Source organism: Vigna umbellata, chromosome 9, assembly GCF_029865625.1.
Source record: "Vigna umbellata cultivar VRB3 chromosome 9, Vumbellata_1.0, whole genome shotgun sequence".
In the NCBI taxonomy this organism is placed as follows: Eukaryota; Viridiplantae; Streptophyta; class Magnoliopsida; order Fabales; family Fabaceae; genus Vigna; species Vigna umbellata.
In genome coordinates this window covers 51,894,940-51,916,624 of record NC_142173.1, presented here as the reverse complement: position 1 = coordinate 51,916,624, position 21,685 = coordinate 51,894,940, and the positions used below count along the sequence as shown (strand labels likewise).

Here is a 21,685-nt window from a genome sequence, read left to right as displayed (position 1 = left end):
ACAATTTTTTAAAATAAAAAAAATTACAAACTTTCTATAATTCAAATCTAAACAAATTTCACTCCCAAATTTCACTTCTAACATGGATGTTTAATTAATTTTGAAAATAAGGAACTTAAATAATTTTTTCAAGCAAAAAACAAAATAATAAATATTTTTTGTTAAACCCCTTTAGTTGTCCCTATTTATGTAGGTTTTTCCCAGTTTAATCCCGTCTTTTTAAAATCTCCAATTGAGTCCTAAATAGTGTTAATTTGAATCAATTGGTCTCTGCCGTTAAGTTTTGCTTACCTGAGATGTTTACGTGGCTAGCTTTTTTAAACGTGGCATTCACATAGTTCTGTACGTGGAATTTAAGAATATTTAATAATTTAAAATTAGGGATTTTTAATGTAAAAATGTAATTAAGGTTTGTTGGTGAATTTTAATTAACCCTAAATCCTAATTACATGGGGGCAAATCTATGCCGTTAGCGGTGCCGTCACCATAGTCTTGCCGTCAACCATCTCACCACCACGGCCAACCACCATGCTCATCTCGCCAGACCACCCAAAGCCACCACCTAACCCTAATCCGCGCCACACTATCACATCGACACCATTGTTGTTCATCTTCACAGCCGCCGCAGAGACCACTCAATAGCCGACGAAATCGTGCCTATCTTCCTTCAGCCTTCTTCAAGAACAACAAACCCTAAATCCCTAAATCGGAACAACAAAAAGTGGGAAAAGAAACTTGGAAAAGAAAGAAAAAAGGGAAGGAGAACTAAAATTAAATCAAATTAAATAGGTGAATTGGTGGGCCAACCCGGCCAACCACGGGTTCAACTCGTATTAGACGGGTTTAAATGAGCCGGGTTGAAATTTGACCTGCATAAAAAAAAATACAATTTTTTTCAAACCCAACTTGGCTTAAACCCGTGGTGGGCCGAATTGACCCACGGGTTATGACCCATTTTAACATCTTTAATATATACAATAATGATATCAATGATTATTATGATTAAACATTGACAGTATGAGTGCCAGTGATAAAAAGGTTATTAATAATTAACTACAACTAATTACTATAATAATTATTTACTAATAATGATAATAGCCTATATATTGATAAAGCACAGACGTAACAGAAGGAGCAAAAACTAACAACATTAATGGTCTTAATTCTTACAGATTTCTTTATCTTAGGTAAAAGTTGAGGAAAACAACTTGAAGTGAGTTATATTATTGATGATGTAGAAAACACAATAGTTCGTTCATTGGCAAAATCATCACAAAATATCCTAGCTCTATTGATCCTTTACACACCAAAATGAAAATAAAAAAATCAACTACGAAGTTCAGAAAATTCATTGACGACCTCATATAATAAATGGTCGAAAATTTTATGCTCAAACACCAAGCAAATATCTCTAAAGCTTTCACTCTCACGCATACGTTTTAAGGTATAATCTGACTCTCTTACATCGTGTTCTGTCAAAGTACGAATCTGCAACATCATTTCTGAGAGATACTCTGCTTCTTTGTTGACATCTATGAAGGTATGATCTTTATTAGTACTTGCACTGTCTTCAACATCACCATCCAAGGACAACATTGATGGAGATACCCTCTTTGACTTTGAAGCCGTGGTGCTTGAACCATCTGCAATAAAAACAATATATAGTAAGGTAAAGTAAAATTGCTTTCAAACTACAAGACCATGTGAAAATTGCATTATATAGCCACTTTTTAAGCTTACAGAACTGGTATGTTATGTAGTTTTCAAAACAACACGGTTGCAGAGTGATGCGAACATGTTATATGCTTCTTTTACATACATGACTTAAATGCAGTTATGTTGATGATTTTAATTAGTGTTTTTTCTTTCATTAAGTAAAATTTCAGTTCAGCAATAACAAAAATTACATGAGAAAACATGCACATTAACAATGTAAAACTCTAACTTTGACAGCAAAATAGTACCAAAAACTCGTGTAAGATTACATTGTATGTAAAAATAAGAAATCAATAACATAAACTGTTCAGTCAGACCAAACACGACCCATTGTGTATTTTGGATCCTTTTCTTCACAATGGAACCAGTTAAAAGGCAAAATTCAATGTTATTCCAACAATTACCAAAGTAAAAGTAATGAAAAAATGGGATTGAGTAGAGAAAGCAAACCTAGAAAATCTTTTTCATAAAGGAAAGGATAGTCATTGCTATCTGCAACTGAAACTGGACTGCGATGTTCCAAGCTGCATTCACTTTCAACCTTCAAGAGTAACTTCTGGTTTCTCATGTTCCTCTTGTCTTTTGTTTCCACAAGCTCCTTCTTGTGCTTGTTTGGCAAATAAGTGTTTGACCTTGATCTTGAAGCAGCGCCATTTTGTCTATTACTACAAGAGCTACACTTAGAGAAACCTGAGGACACAGAAGACAAATCTTTATTACCTTCAAGATTTCGACCCTTTGAACCATGCTTAGAAGAAGGGTCTCTCCTTGGCTCATTCTTCAGCTTTGAAATTTTCCTGTTCTTACCTACATTTCTCTCTTTCTTCACACTAACACTCTCCTTGTTCTTACTCCCCTGCCTCTTCCCCTTCCTCATTTCTCCCAAACCCGTTTCCATTTTCCTCACCTCTTCGTCTTTGTCACCATCCATGCAAAGCACAAAGAGGTTATTACCCTTTTGGTTCTGAAACAAACCAGGAACCTCTCTGAACGATGACGACGTCTTCACTCTTCTGTGAATGGAATGGCTTGCATCAAACTCAAGCAAGTAATCAACAAAGTTCACTGACCTGCTTCTAGGAACGGAATCTGGGCTCCCTCCTTTCACTGCCCATTTGGAGTTTGGAAGTGAATCCAACCCCATTAACCTTGCCACCACTCCAGGAGTTGAACCATCTTTCACCACCACGGTTTCTTTGGTGGAATGTGCTTTTTCTGAATCATCTGATTCTGTGAAATGATCAGAGGGGTGCACTGGAGGACTAGTTGCATTTCCAGCACATAGTAGCACACGTAGTAAGCCAGGGAAACACCCAGATTTCGGTTTTTCTGCCTTAGCCATGGAGGGTGAAGTTTGCACACTGATACAGAAGTATGCAGAAAAAATTCAATGTGAAAAGAGAATGAGCAGTGTAATGGTTGACCACAGTAGAGAAAGAGAGAAAGAGAATGATATAGGATGTTGTTGGAAGAGTTGGAACGTGATTGGGAATAACAAAGGTAACTTCCAAGTCTTTAAAGTCGGCACCAGTACTTCACTATAACAGAAAACGAGTTCAATAATTTACCTTTACATTCCTAAACTAAATTGAACACAACCTCAGATTCAGAGATGCACTTGGTCGGTGCTATTCTTTCATAAAAACAAAATTTTAATTTTACCCTCTTAATTTACTTCAATCTTTACTTCAAATTTTTTTATTGTGTATATTACTGAAATTGTAATTGAAGAATAATAATAGTAGTATCCAATGAATTGTATTTATGTTTTATCTTAGCATAATACTTTAGGTTTTAAATAAAATAAAAAAAAACTATCTGTGATGATTGAAATACAAGTAAATCTTAACTAATTTTACTTTGTTGAATAAATGTTTTCGTTTCATTATTATACTCTTTATTTAGTTCAAATTCTATTTTTAACAAATCATTGATTTGATGGTTTTTTTCAAAGACAGATTTATTATAAAATATACAATATCAATCGAACTTAATGCACAACAAATTTTCAACTAAAACATACTAAATTAATAAATTGATGAGTATTCTTCTTTATAAACAGTATAATTTTATTATTTTTAGTCGATGTAAATTCAATTTTCTCATTTTCATACTTAAATTTTCAACATGGCTTTAAAATGCAAAATGTTCAAATTAAAATTTTATCCATAAAATTAGTGCGAAGGGTAGTTTAGAAAATCAATTTTAATTTGTAAATATTGAAAAATAAGTTTTTTTTTTTCCTTATGTAAGTTAGTGAAAATATGATTTTAGTGGTAGATCTAGATAGAAACAAGGTTATGCAAAATTTGAAAGCAATTTATGTTTAGAATCGTAGTGTGAATGTGAATAAAAGGTGTGATTTTACAGCTTTAGGGTTAATACTTTACAGATTGGGTAGATTAGAATGGTAGATGATAGAGAAAGGGTGTACGAAAGGGTACATTAAAGACAAATATTGGATGAAAAAGCATTGACTGAGGTCTGAAGAAGGAATTTTGTATTTAGTAATTAGTAATGCAAGATGATGTGGTTGCAGTCCAAGTCTTACTAGGCTGCCAAACCGTGTGAATGTTGTTTTGCCAATTAAAAACAAAGTGTGGCCGAAGTTGCTGACTTTTGAGGTCGGAAATGTCCATGTGGTCCACCACCCAAAGGAAATGAGCAGATCTTGCAGCTACTATTTCATCTCAAAGAACTTCACCGACATTGTTGACTAGGTTTTCGGGATTCTCGATTGGCCCAATTCATGCTGGTTCTGTAATGGCAAGCCTCTTTATGATGATGGGCCCAATAAATTGGAACCCTGAAGAATTTTTCAGTTAAAATGTTAATACTTGCTAAACAAGTGACTTCTTTAACATGTTATTAAATGCCTCTTGATTATTTTTGTGTATCCAAAAAATTTAGTATTATATATCATTATGTTATTATTTATTATATTATTATTATTATAATATGTATTATGTAAGTATTATTCTCGTAGGAATAGACTCATGATTGAGGTTGATCTTATTAATATAAATAGTATTCCTTAAAAAAGTACTTATTCTCTCATAAACATTAATATACAGAACTTATAGAAAGATTTTAACTCTCTTACTTATTTGAGGGTCAGAGAGTCTTTTACAATGCGTCTCTCTCCTTTAAACAGCAAGGAAATCATTTCCAAACAAGAACAATCAAACCATTATTAGAATCTTACCACTTATTCACAAGGTCATGTTTGATATTCAAATAAGAACAATTACCGAACTGTCATATTTATTCTAAAGGTTAAATATATTTCGTTCCCAAATTGTTTTAAAAAATTGTATTATATCTTTAAATTAAATTATATAATTAATTTTCCTTTATCTTATGTGAAAATTGATATTTTTCCAACAAACAACAGAGGGAGTGTTTTGTATATGATAAGCAAAATTTTAATTCTTTTATCAAAAAGATATTTTACATATATTTTATAAAGTGTAACGCCGAAATAAATATATAATTTAGTTTATGGACAAAACACAATATTTTAAAATAATTTAAAGATAAAAAAACATATTTAACCATATATTATTCTAATTATTCATTAATTTAGTTGTTTTAAAATTGTAATTGTTTTACAAAAGTAAGATATAATAGAGTTTAGTCAATCAGGCATATAGAATGCATTAATACGGTGGTGACAACGGAAAATAATGTTAAGATTCATATGGTGGAGTTATATATATATTATATATATATATATATATATATATATATATATATATATATATATATATATTATATATATATATATATATATATATATATATATTAGTAGAGACCAGTAATATTTTGGAACATTTAGGATGTGATAACTGGTTGTTTGCAGCGAGAAAACTTTGTGGGTGTAATATCACCAATAGTATAAGGACAATAATCTTGGAGGAATTCAATTGTTCTTTAATTTTCTCTTTTAAATTATAAAAGAAAAAACTTGATCGAATTGTGAAAATGACATAAAGAAAAAGTGAAAATATGGAAACAGAAAATAGCAAGAGAAATCTTGGTGCAATTGTGAAAACAGCAGAAAACGAAGTTAAAATGTGCAAACACCAAGGCTTTTGAGAATGTTTCCAAGTCTTCCAATGGTAGTTAGGAAATGTAGAGTGTGGTTTTTAATAATCTCAACGAAAGGTTGTCTACTTTGAGATTGTGTAGGTTGTCGATGATGTTATGTTTTTATTATTATTATTATACAACTAAATCAGAATCATGTGACTCTGATGCCCAATGTTGACTCACCCACCTCTTCTGAAAAATATAGATTGGTTAGCCTTTTTGGGTTCTTTCTACTATTCTAAGAAATTTCAACACTTTGTTTTCATTGGTATTGTTATACTTTTCCCAAATGCTTTCGGCATAACAAAAGTACCCTTCTTTACTTCTTCACTTAATGAATAAAACAAGAGACAAAATCAGTTTTTGGAGTCATCAATTCATCCCAAATCACCCTATTTTTATGAAGATACTTTTATTTTCCAAAGATTCTTCATTTTTTAATTTAATCTTGCTATATTTCTTTTCCTCCCATGAAATTTTGGTTAATAAATCAACCATGGAACTAAGAATATGGATTCTTTTTTACCCTATATAAGTTTTCATCATGTAATTGGAGATAGTTGCAAAACTACATTATAATAGTGAAATTATCATTTATCCTTACATTTAACATTTTAGTGTTGAGAAGGATTGAAATTGTTACTATGGGTTCAAAGGCTACCGTTCGGTCTCGACAAGCTTTTCAGTCGTTTTGTCCCGATAACTGTTGAGCAGAGTTAATGTACAAATAAATGTGGTAATGACTACCGTTAGACAGTTAAGGTTTGCATTAATGACCATTAAGAGATAAATTAATTGGTCAGATTCCTTTAAACTCTATAAATAAGGGTTTAGGTTCGAGGTAAAATTACGTTCAACTCACTAGATAAACAGTTCATAAAACCGCTCCTAACTTAAGCATCGGAGTGTCTTTTGCAGGTACCTCCCCCCTTTTCCACGAAGTCAACCGAGGGATCAAGACTGAAGTCCACCGAACGGCCAGTACCGAGAGCAACCGAGCGGTCTAAATTGGGAGCATACAAGCGGAGCACACAAGTCAAAGGTTAGTGTCTCGGTCTCACAAAATCCCTACTGAAACATTTTGGCGTCCACCGTGGGGTCGAGGCTTGAAGACACCCAATGGTGACCACAAGAAATATGGAAGAGCAGAGCACCAGAGATTTAATCAAAGAGTTACAAGTCTAGATTGAGGCACAAGCGCAGACCATACAAGCGCAGGCGCATGCACAGCAAGAGATGCAGCGGAGGCATGCAAAGGAGATTTCAGCACTAAGGGCCAAACGGGTCCCTCCCGAGCGGTCCACCTCAAATCGAGAAAATGACAACGAAGCAAGCCATAATCACACTAACCTGAAAGGTCGAGGTAGAAGGGAACCAACACCCCTGCATACCGTTCGTCCTACCAGTTTACTTCCCTTTACGGCGACCATCATTCAAACTCCAATGCTAGAAAAAACTCCGCCCGCATTGGATAAGTATGATGGTTCAACCGATCCGGACAATCACCTAAGGACGTTCGGTAATGCAATGGCATTCTATACAAACAATGACCCGGTCATGTGTAGGGCCTTCTCATTATCACTAAAGGAAGAGGCATTAGAACGGTATAACATTCTTCCTCCCAACACAATGGATTGCTTCACCACTGTGGAAACCCTCTTTAGAAGGCAATACACCTCCAACCGGAAACCGGAGATAACAACGGCAGAATTGGTAAATACCAAGCAAGAGAAAGGGGAAACTTTGAAGGCCTTTTATGAAAAGGTATACTGAAACCGCACGATGAGTTAAAGAGGTCAATCACTCTTTTATCATCAACAATTTGCCTTCATGTCTAAGACCAGGATATTTTGCGAAAAAATTGTATGCGCGACCACCAAAACTATGGAGGAGCTCCAGAAAGAGCAGCTGAGTTCATCCGTATGGAAGAAATGCGAATCTCACATAGAAAGCGACAACAAGAAGCTGATGTAGGCGGAGGTAGAAGGGACGGCAAGCGACTGTTCGACAATAATGATAAAAGTGGGGAACTTACCCGAACATTTAAGTTTAACCATTATACAACCCTCAACGCACCTAGGGCAAAAGTTCTCGAAGAAGCCCTCAACGCAGAACTTCTCGCACCACGAAGGAAACCATCTCCAAAAAATGCTGACGAAAGGAAGAGCTACCGTTTCCATCAGAACCATGGACATACTACAGAAGAATGCATTATGTTGAAAAATGAAATAGAAAATCTTATTCGGGCGGGACATCTCCGTAGGTATATAAAGGAAGCAAGAAGCAGCCTCCAGGGAAGAATATTTGTGAAGAAGCCCCGAACGGGCGTATAGGAAGGACGAGCGGGGGCGGTGCTTCGCAGTCCCAATCATCATCGGGAACGATCGGTTCGTGGATGTATCAACTAGGGAGAAGCATCCAAAACTCTATTAATGTCATGTTTAAATTCAGTTTCATTTAGACTTTTGTTATTGTCTTATGCTTTCATTATGGAATAAATAAAGTCGAGCCATTCATGCTCAGAGACTGGTTGCCAACTTTGCTAAAGAAGTTCATATTCAACGAAGAAGTCTCTCAAGAAGAGTCTGAAACCAAAGACCGAGCGGTAAATCCCTCTCGACCGAGAGGTAAATTCCTCTCGCTGAAGCCAAAGACTGAGAGGTAAATCCCTCTCGGCCGAGCGGTAAATCCCACTCGTCAGCCAAAAAGCTGAAGTTAAAGACTGACCGATAAATCCCTCTCGGCCGAGAGGTAAATTCCTCTCGCTGAAGCCAAAGACCGAGAGGTAAATCCTCTCAGCCGAGCAGTAAACCCCACTCGTCGGCCAGAAAACTGAAGTTAAAGACCGAGTGGTAAATCCCTCTCGACCGAGAGGTAAATTCCTCTCACTGAAGCCAAAGATTGAGAGGTAAATCCCTCTCAGTCGAGCGGTATATCCCACTCGTCAGCCAGAAAGCTGAAGTTAAAGACCGAGCGGTAAATTCCTCTCGACCGAGAGGTAAATTCCTCTCGCTGAAGCAAAAGACCGAGAGGTAAATCCCTCTCGGTCGAGCGGTAAATCCCACTCGTCAGCCAAAAAGCTGATGTTAAAGACCGAGTAGTAAATCCCTCTCGGCCGAGAGGTAAATTCCTCTCGTTGAAGCCAAAGACCTAGAGGTAAATCCCTCTCGGCCGAGCGGTAAATCCCACTCGTCAGCCAGAAAGTTGAAGTTAAAGATCGAGCAGTAAATCCCTCTCAGTCGAGAGGTAAATTCCTCTCGCTGAAGCCAAAGATCGAGAGGTAAATCCCTCTCGGTCGAGCGGTAAATCGCTCTTGTCTGCCAGAAAGCTGAAGTTAAAGACCGAGCGGTAAGCCCCTCTCGATCGAGAGGTAAATTCCTCTCATTAAAGTCAAAGACCGAGAGGTAAATCCCTCTCGGTTAAGCGGTAAATCCCTCTCGTCAACTAGGAAGCCCTGGTAACAAGGACTAAGTCTCAAGTATGTAGCCAGTCGGCCGTATAGTACGGATGACAAGATTCAACACATGAAACTGTTCGACCCAAATAAGATATAACGACTTGAAGCACATGGAGAGCAAGCTCCTCAATACAACGAGAACAACCTCCTTCAAACTCATAAGTCCTATAGTTAACCGTTCGGCTAAAGCCGAAGGGTTAACTCGGACTTGGGGGGCTTATGTTACTATGAGCTCAAAGGCTACCATTCGATCTCGACAAGCTTCTCAGCCGTTCGGTCCCGACAACTGTTGAGCAGAGTTAATGCACAAATAAATGTGGTAACGACTACCGTTAGACAGTTAATGTTTGTAGTAATGACTATTAAGAGGTAAATTAATTGGTCAGATTCATTTAAACTCTATAACTAAGGGTTTAGGTTCGAGGTAAAATTACGTTCAACTCACTATATATTATGACTCAGTTTCAGTATATAAATTACATATTCATGAGTGTTGTACAATAGCTTACAAATTCAATCAAAATAAATAATAGAGTCGTTTAATTCATGTTATTAAAAAACTATTATTTAGTGAGAACTTTTTTCGATTTGCGGGGTTTTTACTTTCTGTAAAAGAACTTCTGGAAATTTTTTAAACCGTCGTAATTTGAGTCATCATAATTTATTTGTGGGGTTTTCTGCGACTAGAATCATATTTAATTTTTGGAGGTTTTTCTATGAGAATAAAAATCTCTTCTATTACTGACTAATATTTTGTGGGAGTTTTTAACCTTCTTTATTTTTAACTATTTGATTACAAAAGATATCTGTATTTTTTATACTATTTTTTGGGATTAGTATATGTTATTCAATTCACCAGCTTGCTGAAATAATAAAAAAATTAATAAAATATATAAAATTGTAAAATACACAAAAATAATTCAAAATTAATTTTATTGATGATTTAAAATAACATGATTCATTGAGAATTATAATGTAAATATGAAAAAAAATATACATAATATTTAAATAACATTGCAAGATTGACTAAAAAATAGCATGGTCGAAAATTACCACACCAATTAAAAACATATAGCCTAAACAAAATTCCTAACAAAGATAAAAGTTTAACATGAAACCAATAGCTCTGCTTTTGCTTCTTATCTATGAAGTAAAAGAGCTTCACTTCATCCACTACTTCCCTTAAACTCATTCTTCAACCACTACTTTTCTAAAATTCAACAATATGTATATTGCCAACAAGTTATTTCTTCTAATCTTTGGTTGATGATATATATAATATATATATATATATATATATATATATATATATATATATATATATATATATATATATATATTATATATATATATATATATATATATATATATATATATATATATATATATATATATATATATATGAAGTTTTATGAAATTCTAAGCATGATAAACAAGATGAACCGTGGATTCATCATCCATTTCCGAACCTGCAAAGTTGAGATTCTCCATACAAAGAAAATTGTGATAAAAAATCTACAACTTTCTTCTATATTATTTATCAATCGAATATACTATAATTTATATCATTTCTATGTTTTTCTCAATTCAAACAAATTCATTTTTTTTTCATTTTCTCTCTCACTTTCGTCCCCTTCTGGTTTCTTAAAAAAATAAAAATAAAGCTTACACACTCAAATTAATTATCAATTTAGCTGATGTGAGTTGTATGAGTGTAACTTCCATATTCATCTATTTGCTTACTGATAAATGATGAAAGTTGCTTTTATTTTCTTCATATTGTTGAATCACAATGGAATTATATTCCTTATCTCAAAATAGTTTTCTGACATTTCCCTTCAAGACAAAGCGTTCATGCTAAATATGCCACTCCTTTTTCATTTCTAGTGTGCACAAATTTCCGTCACTCCACTGCCTGCACTATGTTATGGAGATGACTGTTTATTTAATGGTGTTTCCACATAATGTGAAAGATCTTAAATCCTTTCTAGACAAAATCTTGTAGCTTTTGGATATTTTCTTAGTAATAAATTGTGCCCTTATATGACATCCTTTTCTCACAACTGTTTAATAAGATCATAATACCTGGTCACGATGAAATGACAGAATATATTGATAAAATTGTCACGTTAGCAATGAGATTCAAACTTAATTCTTTATAAAATAATGAGTTTGTTACTAATCAATTAAACCAAAAGTTATGTGACTCCAGATATATGAAAGTCTATTGAGGCTATCTCGTGGGCCTGAACACAGATGTCATTACATATGGTGGGTACTATATAAACAATATTAGTTTTCAGACAAAGGTAGAAGATGACAAAAATATATTTCAAAATAGTAGGGTTACACTACAAGCTGAGGCTGCGTTTTTTTGCTAGTTCTAAAGACAAAAATTCAATCACAGCATCCATGAGTTATTTTGGAATAATACAAGAAATATGGGAAGTTGATTATTTCAGTTTTAGAGTCCCAGTTTTCAAGTGTAAATGGGTTGATATAAATTCCAGTGTCATGGCATATGACTTTGGTTTCACATTGGTAGACCTTAACAAGATGAATTACACTGATGAACCATTTATTATGGTTAGTCAAGGAAGACAAATATTCTACGTAAATGATCTAGCAAATACAAAATGGTCAGTTGTTTTGGAAGGAAAAAATATGCATGGATATGATGATGAAGATTCTCTTTATATACTTGAGACAACATCTACTGCATCAAGACCTATTAAAGACAAGGTTGATGACGTAGCCGATGACATCCACGCAATTCGTAGTGATCACAATGAAGGGATCTGGGAGAAAACAACATCTTAATAGGTTTTGCGATATTTTTTGTAGTGACTTTAAATGTTGTTTTATTCATCATATTTGATGTAGTACTAACATTGTATATATTTTTCAAGTATGTCGACCTTAGGCTCAAGAGAAGGACAGACCGAACGTGGTCGATCAGTCACACGATTGCCAGATGTGACATCCGGATGCGTTGATGGCAAGAGGAGACATGTTGACATTGACCTGAGATCAGGTGTTCCATCAAGGCCAAATGTTAATAGGTTTAGGAGTTATCTGGGTGTGTTAGCAAAAACAAATGTTTCTATCCTTCATGCATCTTGGGATGACGTCCTAGAGGTCAACAAGAACCTTTTATGACAAGATATTCAAGTATGTTTACTTAAAAGAAATTTGATATAATTTTCTCTTTTATCTTATTATCTCATTAACATGTTCTTTATTTTAAACAGCAAAATTATGATATTCCAAACACTGGTCAGATTAGAAGGAAAGTGTTATCTCATGTAGCGATCATATGGAGGAATTTCAAGACAAGACTGACACGTCCGTATGTTTTTGGAGACAGACAACATGAGAATCCATGTCAGCATTACGACTTCACTAAGGAGGAGTGGATGCATTTTCGTGCATCTAGAGAGTCTGAGGATTGGCAGATTTTTTCTTACCATCTAGAGAGTCTTTAGTTAATGCATTTTATTATGAAGTTACACTTATGAATATACATGGTTTCACAAGGTAAAAGGTTAGCCGCCCAAGAAAGGCAAAGGCTAAATGATGCACCACATGTGTTATCACGAGGTGGTTATGCAAAACTTGAGAAGAAGATGAGAAAGACTCGAGCGAAGGCCTTGAGACTTGAGTCCCCCGACCTAGCACCTGCACCTACTAGGTACGAGCTGTGGAAGGCTGCTCGGACTAAATCTGATGGGAACATGACATCTTCTTCAGCTGCCTTGATCTCATAAAGAATTGTAAGTTCACACCAAAGCATTGTTTGATTGTGTATTTATCATCGCATGTATTTTATGTAACAAATTTTTTTTATATGCAGGATGAGTTGGTTGAGCAGCAAACTCAAGCAACATTTATTGGCCAAAGTAGGGACAATATTCTAACAATGGACATTGGAAAGCCCAAGCACCCAGGACGTGTACGTGGAGTTTTGGGGCGATTGATCTTCGTAACTACTTTGGCCCTACACAAAAAAACACTCAATCAATGAGTCAGGAGGCACTGAGGCAGATGGATCTTCAGTGGGAGGAAAGGCTCAACCAAAGCATGAGATCAATGGAGCAACGATTGATGGAGCAGCTACAAGAACAAAAAGAAATACAAAGAGCGCTTGAAGAGAAGTTGCATTCCATGACGCATGACACCATGGGGTTGCCCACTGAAGCTCCCATAGCACCTCGGGTCAGCACTAGAGGATCATGCTCTGCTATAGACCCTACTGAGTATAGTGGTCAGTATGAGCTATTGATTGATGGGGATCTCCACGCATTGTGGCTGTCAGACGAGTACTTAAGGAAGGACAGACTATGCATGGTGTTCCCCTATTCCCCCACCATGTGCATGTGACGATTAACGAGGTTTGGGATCCCCAGGCTCAGGTGTTTGTACCACTTCAGAAATTCATTCTGTGGGGGAGGCCATAGGAACATTTATAGCTTGGCCTAGAACATTGATCATGTCACACATTGGTACACTACAGGTATAATATTTTTATTATTAGTATTTATATGTTAAATTTAAAAGTATTTATTCATAACTTTGAAATTCTTATCTTCAGTTCATACGTTCACATAAGCAGCCGATGCATGAGCCAGTCATAAATGAAGATGATGAGATGGTTGAAGCGAAGGATGATCCTCTATCAAAGCTCATGACAAGATTACCCAGGTTGAAGAGAGGAGCAGTAGAAATATACTGGGATTTGAAAGTATTTGGTCTCCTCCCCTCCCCCCCCCCCCCCCCTCCCACCTCATGTGCCAATTAATATATATCACATCCAATGATGCATTGGAGATCATTGGGGGAGACAGGATGTTGAATATTTCCATCCTTCAACTATGGTGCATGTAAGATAGTTAATTTTGTCTTTCATATTAGTTTTATTTAGATTCCTAGTTTCTAACAACTTAACTTTGTTGTTTTAGGTACATGGACACAATAATTGTAGACCAAGGTCAGTCTTCCATGTATGGATTTGTTGAACCTCAGACCATTCAACCTTCTGGTAACACAATTGAAAGCAAACAAAATTATTTGCAAACATGGATGGTTGAGTCAAATAGAGACGTATATCTTGTGTCATAGATTGATGGGTATGTGTTGTTTTATGTAAAAGTTCATTAAAGTTTACTTAATTAGTTTACTAACTATTTTTGATTCATGATAGGTCTCACTGGCAGCTGATGCTCATCATTCCCAGACAATGTAAAATTATATGGTTTTGTTCGCTGCACAGGAAGATAAAAAATGACTTGAGAAACATGTTTCAGGGGTAAGTGTTTCTCCAAAAATGACTTTGAATTTCATGTTGACCTTCAATTTTTATGATAAATATAGATATATTAATATTACTTTGTGTTTTAAATCTAAATAGAGTTATGGGTCAGCTAGTTCAAGTTTTATATCCAAAGGTTGTAAGTCATTTATAGTTCTAATTCATTTTCTATGTTATTGAATTATCTAAATTCTTGACTATTTAGTTTGTCATTTTAGTGTAACAAGCAGCTAGATTCATGGGAATGTGGCTTCTATGTCATGTCTTTGATTAAGACCATCATTCGAGTTGCCATTACAGATGAGTGGAATGAGGTAATGATGCTTACCTTTAATACATTACAAATCAAATTCATCTTTCAATATATATGAAAACATAATGAATCTTTCTTCATTTTGCAGTGCTTCAAGAGTACATCTCCTTTATCAGAGGACACAATAAGGCAGATAAGACAGGAGTGGACAGCTTATCTTCTACAAAGATGGAGCTAGGAAGACTTTTATTTCTTGTTGAACACTAATTACATTTAGTTTAAGTTTATATTTTGATAGTTTCAGTTTTGGATTGTTTGGAACACACACACACACACACACACACACACACACACACATATATATATATATATATATATATATATATATATATATATATATATATGATAGTATATTGTACTAGGCAATTTTCTGTTTTTCAGGTGTGATTTTATTGCGAAAATAAAAAAGAAAATTAAAAAAAAAACACCTAGTAGACGTCGGTTATGGTAAGACCCAACGTCTACATACGTCTGTCAGTGCACATTCCGACATCCAATGGATCACAGTGGTTAAAGACGTTTTCAGGGGCTTAGACGTCGGACCATATAGGTCAAACGTGTATATAGACGTCCAACCATACAGGTCAGATGTCTATATAGACGTCTGACATGTATGGTCGGATGTCTATATAGATGTCTGACCTATAGGGTCCGACGTCTATATAGACATCTCATTAACGTCACCCATATAAACGTCAGACAAAGATCAGACGTTAAAAGCCTAAAATAACAGACGTCTAAAGCTCTTTCTGCACTAATGATATCATACTTACACATTAGTGTCCAAACTACTCTTGTAAAACAATAAGCAGGAAAATCCCTTCTAAGGAAGAAAAAAGTTTTACAAAGATGATTTATTATAAACAGTATGTGAGCTTATGCAGTACTTAAGGATAATCTCTCAAACTTTGAAATTGTGAAATTAAAATTATAATATTATAAAATTACAAAGATTATATAATTAAAAAGTAGATAATTTCTCATGAAATTATGAAATATACAAGTATAAACATAAGATTATAAAATTATAAAATTATAAAGTTAAAAAATTATAAATTATGAAATTATGAAAATTTTAAATTATGATATTATGAAAATATAAAATTATAAAAATATAAAATTATCAAATTATAATTTTTTTAATTATTTTTATTTTTATAATTTTATAATTTTATAATTTTTATAATTTTATATTACATAATTTAATGTTACATAATTTATATTTTATAATTTTATAATGTTAATTAAATAAAATATAATTTTCGTTACCTTGGTCTTTTATAACAAAATATATTGACAATATTTAATTAGAATGACAAATGATTTTCAAGTCACATAATTAAAAAAATTATTTAAATTGTAAAAAAAAATTAAATTTAAAGATTTAATATATCACAAAAATTTATTAAAGACTCAATTAAGCGTTTTTTAAATTTGTGGGAGATTCAAAATATAATTAAACCTAATTAAGAGTGTGTTTTCAGAATCCATAAGTCGGTATAAGGTTCTCTCCATTTAAGAGTTCATCTAATGAAGCTCATTCTTAAGAAAAATAATCAAAGGGGTTTAAAAATCTTGAAATAAAGCATGTGACTGCGGTGGAAAGCCATAAGGGGAACAACTGATTTGCAAGAACAGTAGCCCAATTTCAATGTTGTCAAAACAATGGCTTACACACTTTTTTTTCAAAAGAAATTGAATCCACACAATGTGTCTAGGACAAAACGGTCAATCCACTCTTGCAATAAAATCAAACAACAATTAATTTTTGTTCATTTCCTTGTCTCTTGTCTTTTCCTCTGTTGTTGGTAAGGTTCCTTTGACAAGTTCACAACTGGGACCAATGGGCCTTTGAGAAGAAATGGGATTCATTTAATAGAAATCGTATCATCATTCACCATATTTTCATGCATTGGGATTTTTACAATAATATGAGAACCCTACAACAATTTCTTTTTTTCTTTCACAAAAGGTGTCTCGCACTTATTAATGGACTTAATCTTCTCCAAGTTATGAAAGATAAAGAAGAACAAACCCTTTCCAACTTAGTTTCCTCTCTTTACAAGAGTGGAGAATCAAATTCTAACCATTTACTTAATGGAGAAGAACCTTTTATTATTATCTAAACCTAACTTAATTAAATTTTGATTTAAAATAAAACGAGACACACAAAAATGAAACATGCATATATATATATATATATATATATATATATATATATATATATATATATATATATATATATATATATATATATATATAAAGAGAGAGAATAATATGAAAAAGATCCATAAATTTAATGTCTCTAGATTTTGGGTTAAAAGTGGTACCAATCTCTTATGTGGATTGGATTTATGTCACATATATATAATTTTTCCTCAAGTATCCCCTCAAAAGAAAGAAAAGAAATACTCATATGCAGTATCAAAGTTAATGGTTAGTCCAAGTCCCACATTGCTAAAAATGACAAAATTAAATTATATATGAGAAAAAAGATCCACAAACTCAATGTCTCCAAGTTTTATATTAAAAGTTATGTTAATTCCTTATGTAGGTTGTACCCAAGTCACATATATATAATCTCTCTCTAATAAAGCTAAAAAAATGGTAAAAATCCATCCATATACATGTGTGTTATACTAAAATTTAAATATCAAAGAATAATGAAACTTGTCATGTTTTTCCATGCCATGGTCTTTGATCTTATAAGGACATTATAATTGGTTATAATTAAAATTATAAAGACCTAGAAAATGACATTTTAAGATAGATAGTGGTTTAAAATAGTGAGACTCAATTATTTTTGTAATATTAGAAGATTTTAGTATAAATAGTTTTGTTATAAACGAGTTTCATCATTTTAAAACACACTCTCTCAAGAAACTACTTTTCTATAGTTCTCTAACTTCTCTCTAGGAGTTCTCCCTCTCTGTTTACTTGTTTGAAGATTTGAGGTTGTTGGAGTGGTCCTCATGGCGAGCTCTTCAACTTGGACTAATTATTTTCTCTATTCGCGTAAGTTAGTTTTCTGTCACTTTTTTGTCGTTCTAATCTATTTTTCTTTACATGCAGTCTTCTTTTTATTGTATGTGTCATTTAAGTCATCAATATGAGTCTTTGTTGGTTAGTGATCATAGTGGTATGTTTTGATTGTTCTTCTGATATTTCTATATGTAGATAGAGTGTTATGTGAACTTGGACATGTATGTTGTTTTAGAACTTGTTGGGTAGTTTTACCAGGTAAGGAAAGTTAGTTTATTATTTTAGTTGTGCCTATATGTTGATATTTACATGTGGATGGTATGACAAATATGATGTATAAATTGTTGTTAAATATTTGTAAACTATTGTAGAGAAGAAGATTGGTGTTGAATGAGTGTTGTTGTATGTGTTTGTGAAAAGAATAAATTGTGGTTTGACATGAAAATTGAATGAGAAGATTCTAAATTGAGAAATTGTGTTGATTGGTATTAATTAAAGACTTGTTTATAGTTTTTTGAATCAAAGAAAGAAGTAGATGTACCAATTATAGTTTATTGATCAAGCTAGATCCTTCCTATTCATTTTCTGGTTTTTTTATATAGCGTTAAGTAGTGGCCAAGAGATTCTTCACACATTTGATGGAGGAGCAAGGAAGAAGGTCATTATAAAGGAAGCATAAGACACAATGTTAAAGAAAAAAATAGATGGTGACAATGGATCAATACTTTGATCATAGGAGTTTTCTTTCCATTTAGGTTTTAATTTCAACAATATTTTGATTCTAGGGTTTGTTGTCAGATTTCAGGTTTTAACTCCAACTTATGAGAAAGACTATTTTGAACAATTTTGTTCCTCCATGCACCTCATGCTAAGTGGTGATTACGGTTCATCTTAGGATATATGATTTAAGAAAAAAAGAATGTAGGATTAGTGATGAGTTGCAATAATATTTGTAATTAGTGGTAATAAAGTCATGGAGGAACAATTAGAAATAAGTTTAGAGAAAAAGTCAAATATGAAAAACGTAAAATAATAAGGTAGATATCAAATAAGATAGTAATGCATAATGCATAATGGATTCACTTCTAATAATGATCCTCCTTAGCATTCATATTAATATGTTAGAAAGTTAATCTTTCAAATGGTGACACTTAATTGTTCTATTTTATGTCTCCCTATGAAACTTTTTAAGGCGTTTAATATATTTGGTTAACAATGAAATTTTTATGTATGCATGTTCACAAAGCTTCGATTCTTTAACTGTATGAAAAAAGACTTTATTATTAAAAGAAGTAAAACTCATTTTGGTAATATTATTCTTATTGTTATCTTATTAGTGTTATGAGTATTAGATAGACATATCTTATTTTCATATATACTATTACATTTATATATTAATATTTCTTATAGCAAAAATGTAATTTAACCAAATATTCAATGAAGATTGTGACGGATTTTTCATAATATATTGGTATAAAAAAACTTTTGGAATATCAATATATAGAATATATTAAAATTAAAAAGTATTTTTCTTATTTATATACTTATTTATATATTTAAAAAAAATCACGGACCAATTTAAGAAGATAAGTGTAATTAACACATCAATTATGAAATGAAATGAGACATGTAAACTACCTTTTATTTCATTTTAAGTGAAGATACATATAGTCTATTGAGTATAATAAATATTGAAATAATTCACTTTTTAGAACAATAAAAAAAGAAAAATTTTAATATAAAAACTTTAATTCTATTAATTTTGGGGTTAAATATGTTTGTAGTCCCTAAACTATTGGTCGTTTCTGGTTTTCGTCCCTGTTTCAAAGTAAGGTACAATTTGGTCCTCGTCCTTTTCGAAAACGTTCGTTTTAGTCCTCGAAAACTAAACACTGTTTAAAAATTTGGTCCTCATTTAGCAACAAATGAGGACTAAAACCAAAATTTCGAGGACTAAAACGAACGTTTCGAAAAAAATGAGGACCAAATTGTACCTTACTTTGAAAGAGGGACGAAAACCAGAAATGGCCAATAGTTTAGGGACTAAAAACATATTTAACCCTTAATTTTGTTTAAACTTTATTAACTAATAAAAATAATTAAGCATATATCAAATCTTTAAAATTTGTCACATATTTATTAAAGAAAAATTTAACATTAACAGGTACAATTTTGATTGCCTACTTAAACTATTAATCAAGTTTAAATAAAATTAAAATTATTATTTTTTGTTACTATATAAAAAGTAAAGTATCTTAATAATTATTGTACTAAATAGACTATTCTCCTTCAAGTAAACACAGTTTTCAAAAATAAAATAAAATTCTACATTTTTGTGGTAATTTGGTGGTTGCATACTCTGATGGAGAGATTATGATAGGGTTAAGATATGAATGGTGGAAATTGTTCAAATACAACTATGTTTGGGCTGTGAGGCTGTGGCCCCATGTCTTCCACACCAGCATGTAGCATTTGGGGAAGTTGGCTATTCTGAACCATACTTTTTATATTATTGCCCACTAGCAATTAAAATTAACACATGAACACTGAACTTTCTCAGAAAACAGACCCACCATCTGGCTTCTGTGGCTCGCAGCTATCACATTCTGAATAATCAAAACGTGGAAAATATACCTTAGTAGAAAATTATTCACTTTAGTTTTAGGATTTCAAGACACTTTAATGGTACATTTCGTTTAGTGCTTTACAAAAAATTAATAGCTATTTTATATTTTATCTTACATATTTAACATCTCATTTGTATCTTCAATTTTCAAAAATAACTTTAGAGATTATATTTTTTTTTATCAGATTTCAAAATTCAAGAAAAAACTTTTTTCTTTATCAAATTTAGAAATCTAATGAAGGATTTTTCAAAAACTTAATCAGATTTCAAAATTTGATGAAGAATATAAAAATAAATATCGAATTTTGTAATCCGATGAAGAAAATAAAAAATTCTTTATCAAAAATCGATAAAGAAAATGAAAAATCCTTCGTCGAATTTTAAAATTCGATGAAAAAATAAAAAAAAATTTCATTAGATTTTGAAATTCAATGAAAAAAAAAATTTCATCAGATTTTGAAATTTGATGATGTACAAAAAGTGGGACGTAGGGTTTTTTGAACTATAGAAGACAGTTTTAAAATTTTTAAAAATTTTGGAAATGCAAGATGGAGTGATTTTTAAAAAATTTTGGAAATGCAAGATGAAGGGATGGGAGGTGTAGAGTGAAACAGCCAAAATTAGTGTCATCTTTCATTTAGAAATCCAAAATTTCTATTTTGAAACATCCTGCTCAGAATGAAAATGAATGCTAGACTTTTTTTCTTTTTCAGAACATGTGTGGCTTTCTTATTTACTTTCACTGTAGAGTACTATAAGTGTTTTTTATTGATGGTAATATTATGATTGGAAGTATTTGCAATAGTGAAACTAGGAGCCAGTTTGATTCTTTCACTACTTAACTTTTCAAAACTCTTAACAATTTCACTTTACTTCACAATTAACTTCTCATTCTAAATCAATTAAATTTTGATGTCTTGATCAAAATAAATGTTTTGAAAACCAAGAAACAAACAATTAAAAAATGTTCTCTCATTTCTTTGTCTTCATCTCGTTTAATCTCTTTCAGTTTCAGAGACTTTTGCCCCCATACAATTCTCAAACTCAACTTTATTAAAATATCACATATATATAATTGGACCAAAATAAAAGAACCTTGAATAAGGGACATTACAAGATGACATGATTTGAGACACTATCTAAAGAAATATCAACAACCACTAAATGAAGAGGAATACAAAAGGAAGGCAA

General features: G+C 32.6%; 2 protein-coding genes, 1 long non-coding RNA gene and 1 pseudogene across 4 annotated transcripts; 3 read left to right on the top strand and 1 right to left on the bottom strand.

Moving 5' to 3' along the window:
* Nucleotides 1-393: 393 nt before the first annotated feature.
* Nucleotides 394-3,467, bottom strand: LOC124835440 (uncharacterized). Of its 2 annotated transcripts, XM_088098235.1 has the most exons (3): nt 2,167-3,467; nt 1,465-1,643; nt 394-869 (listed from the first exon to the last, which is right to left on the bottom strand). In XM_088098235.1, exons 1-3 carry the CDS (start codon nt 3,056-3,058, stop codon nt 834-836), a joined length of 1,107 nt encoding a protein of 368 aa, XP_087954361.1. In that variant the 5' UTR covers nt 3,059-3,467; the 3' UTR covers nt 394-833. The 2 variants fall into 2 exon arrangements, with proteins under 2 accessions (XP_087954361.1, XP_047166325.2); XM_047310369.2 differs by lacking the exon at nt 394-869 and having other exon boundaries at nt 1,195-1,643; nt 2,167-3,464.
* Nucleotides 1,307-1,844, top strand: LOC148193847 (uncharacterized). Its single transcript, XR_015781937.1, has 2 exons — nt 1,307-1,444; nt 1,541-1,844. It is a non-coding gene; the product is annotated as an uncharacterized LOC148193847 (long non-coding RNA).
* A 3,577-nt stretch (nt 3,468-7,044) lies between the features above and the next one.
* Nucleotides 7,045-8,141, top strand: LOC148193846 (uncharacterized). The gene is made up of 2 exons (XM_088099518.1): nt 7,045-7,572; nt 7,653-8,141. Exons 1-2 carry the CDS (start codon nt 7,045-7,047, stop codon nt 8,139-8,141), a joined length of 1,017 nt encoding a protein of 338 aa, XP_087955644.1.
* A 4,034-nt stretch (nt 8,142-12,175) lies between these two features.
* Nucleotides 12,176-13,289, top strand: LOC148193845 (uncharacterized; annotated as a pseudogene).
* The last annotated feature ends 8,396 nt before the right edge of the window (nt 13,290-21,685 follow it).